Source organism: Gavialis gangeticus, unplaced genomic scaffold, assembly GCF_001723915.1.
Source record: "Gavialis gangeticus isolate Ggan-Ray unplaced genomic scaffold, GavGan_comp1, whole genome shotgun sequence".
Taxonomy (NCBI): Eukaryota; Metazoa; Chordata; order Crocodylia; family Gavialidae; genus Gavialis; species Gavialis gangeticus.
Genome location: NW_017728992.1, coordinates 47,357,472 through 47,360,769, shown reverse-complemented (window position 1 = coordinate 47,360,769; position 3,298 = coordinate 47,357,472). Strand labels below are relative to the sequence as shown.

General features: G+C 51.5%; 1 protein-coding gene across 1 annotated transcript in view; it reads right to left on the bottom strand.

Moving 5' to 3' along the window:
• Positions 1-1,881, bottom strand: part of BPHL (biphenyl hydrolase like) — a 43,172-nt gene extending 41,291 nt beyond the window's left edge. The window contains exon 1 of the mRNA XM_019522026.1: positions 1,790-1,881. Within this exon, the coding sequence (XP_019377571.1) occupies positions 1,790-1,854 (65 nt within the window). The 5' untranslated portion in view covers positions 1,855-1,881. The remainder of the gene's footprint in view (positions 1-1,789) is intronic.
• Between the last annotated feature and the right edge of the window lie 1,417 nt (positions 1,882-3,298).

The window sequence follows — 3,298 nt, the reverse complement described above, 5'->3', positions numbered from 1 at the left end:
ACTTAATTTTAATAACAGGGCTAATTAAACCCCTTTTTTTTTTTTTTTTTAGTATTTTTGCCTGGTATGTTGTCTCTTTTTAAACATATAATATATGATAAAGCAAAGTATAATTCCAGTGAAGTTTATATTTGTTATGTTTGTTCCAATTAAGTTACATTGCCCATTTCAGTGAAGGTTATACTTGTTTTTGCTTTGAACTTAAACTGAATAATATACTCCTTGGCCCCTAGCATATTAGTAAAGCATCTAGGTTTTGGTTTTCTTTGTTCTACTGTGGAGAAAATAAGCGTTGTGTTCATATGCAATAATATACCAGATTATCTGCACCCCCCCTAAAATCGTAGATCCACCCATGCTTCTGGTGCATTTAAGAACATAAGAATTGCCATTTACTGGGTCATACCACAGGTTCATCTTGCCCAGTATCCCACACAGTGGCTGAGATTAGATGCTGAAAAGGGAGAATGAACTGGGTATGTCCACGGTCTCTTTCCCTCTGTTCTTCTCACTTGCAGCCTCCAGCATTTAAGCTATAGGACAGTGATTTTTTTTTTTCAGTCTTTTTGTCATTTGTGGACCCCCAGAAACTTCTGAATGGCAGTGCAGACCCCTTTGAAATGTGTGGATATTCACATACTTTTGATCATTATGTCTAAGGGGTCTGCAAAAGAGGACTAGTTTGCAAACCCCCAGGGGTCTATGGAGAGCACAGGTTGAAAACCACTGGTCCAGGAAGTTCAGAGTCAGAGACTGTACCCCTAACTCCCATAGAATCAGAGAAAACTAGGGTTGGAAGGGACCTCAGGAGGTTATAGTCCAACCCCCTGGTCAGAGTAGGACCAACCCCAACTAGATCACCCCAGCCAAGGCTTTATCAAACTGGGCCTGAAGAACCTGCAAGGATGGAGAATTTACCACCTTTTTGGGTAATCTATTCCAGTGCTTTAATACCCTCCTAGTGAGAAAATGCTTCTTAATATATACCTTAAACTTCCCTTGCTGCAACTTTGAGACCATTGCTCCTTGTTCTGTTACCTGCCACCTCTGAGACCAGTCTAGCTCCATCCTCTTTGGAACCACCTTAGGTTGTCGAAAGCTGCTAGTAAGTCCCCTCTCTGTCTTCTGCAGACTGAATGAGGCCAGACTGCTCAGACTCTCCTCAGAAGTTATGTGCTCCAGGCCCTGAACCATGATGCATCCCTACTCCTTTCAGCACCTGAAACCACCCATGGCCACAAGTCCTCTGGCAGCCTTGGACTTGTAGGATCCTTGCTAAATTTGCAAGCCCAGTGGCTTATATAAAACCAAGCAGGGCTCTGGCTGCCTTGGAAGAGGCTGGGTGGGTGGGGATCCTTGTGACATTTTGTAATTTACTGGATTGTGGACGCCCTTTACAGGGATGTTTGAATAAATTAATTTGACTGGCAGAAATGAGCAAGCCAGCTCTTTGGCATCCACTGTAAATGTATCAAACCAAATCTAAATATCGTGCAACTAAATACTTCTTCCTTGAAAGTGGTGGTGTTAATTGCTGGGGTGGGCCAGAGAGAATGCAAGAAACAAGACTCGCTAAGTCATCTACAGGGCCAGCTGTACAGCTGGGAGAGCCTCTGGGCTGCGCTGCGAGCAGCAAGGCCTGGCGCTTTGGTTTCCCAAAGCAATAACGACCTGCTCTCTCCGGCTCCGCCTTCTCCACCTCGAGACCAGGGGGAGTCCAGAGTGCCGCGGGCGGAGGGGGCTCAGCAAGCAGCAGGTCGCGCTCGGGGCGAAGCGCGGGGGGCTTTACCCGTAGGCGGCGGCGGGTCCCCGGAGCCGGAGCGAGGCGGCGACGGGCAGCAGGCGCCGAGCCATGGTCGCGGGGGCGGGGCGGGGCGGGGCAGCGCTTCTCTGCCTCTGCTTGTGCCTTGATCCTCTCCCGCCCGGCAGGGGCCAGCCCGTCCGACCCCCTTGTGTCACCTCTGGGCGAAACTGCCGAGTCAACGCTGACGCAGCACAGGCTGTGCCCACCCCGAAGCTGCCACAGGTACGGCGGGGGACCCTGGCGGCCACTGTCCTGCTGCTGCGAAATGTGCATGTGTGTGCTCCCGAGATCCCAATGAGGAGGACCACCCCCCTGCTACAGAGGCAGGCAACCCCTGCCCCCAGTCTGACCAGGGGGTCACATTTCTTCCTGATCCCAAATATGGTGATTGGTCTGCCTCGGAGCAGAGGGGCAAGACTGTCTCTGGCCAGGGACCTTTTGGGTATAAGTCCCAGCAGGAGCAGTGGCACATCCTATGCCAAACCCCCAGCTTTGGCTGCAGCCGACACCCGATGAGTAAGACTGAAAAGAAACCCTGACAAATATAGCAGGGGGGAGAAGGGAGTGATTGGCAGAGGTGCATCCGAGGTGCCATGAACAGGCAAGGACTGCTCGGGGCAGGGGCAGGCAATTATTTCAGGCGGAGGGCCGCTTATTGTGTTTGGTAAGCCATCGAGGGCTGCATGACAGGCAGCCAGGGGCAGATAAATATTAACTTTCTGCATTTTTTAGGGAGTGTGTGGGCCAGATAGAATGGCCTGGCGAGCCACATCTGGCCCACGGGCTGCATTTTGCCCACCCCTGGCTTGGGGCAAGGTTTTCTTTTGAACCCAGTGTGACTGATGTGCTGCCTCTGCTTTACCTGTGGCAGGTTAAGAACTGCCGTTTGCTGGCTAACATCACAGGTCCATCTATTATAGCCAGAGGGTGGAGATGGGAAAGTTTATGAAGCCAGGGTCCAGGCTGGCTGCTTGCTACTCTGGCTGGAGTTTGCCTGGTGCATGCTGCATGCAGTGCATGGGGCTGGGCCCGGTGCCATGGGCACTACATGCCATGTGGTATAGTGAACCAGTCTAAGGCACATGTCGCATGCAGTGCCATTTGTCAGACCAGCCCTGTGTGCTGGCTCCAGGGCTGGGCTGGACTAGGCCCACAGAACAGTCCCTACACCAGAGCCTGTCCAACACAGGTACCTCATGCAGCACCCGCACCATGCTGGCCCCATGTGCAAGCCCCAGACTAGACCTGGCATGTACTGCACACGGCTCATAGGGCTAGTCTGGGACACACACTGCATGAAGTGCTTGGTCCTGTGCACTGGCTTCACTGTGTAGAGCCAATCTTTGGGCCTGATCCAGCCTATAGACCAGCCCTGAGCACAGCCCAGATGAGTTTGACACCCCTACTTTAAGGGTACTGCAGATGCCATGTAATGTTAGCACTGTTAGGTGTGCAAACATGATTCATAGGGAAACCCAGAGATTTTACAGAGGT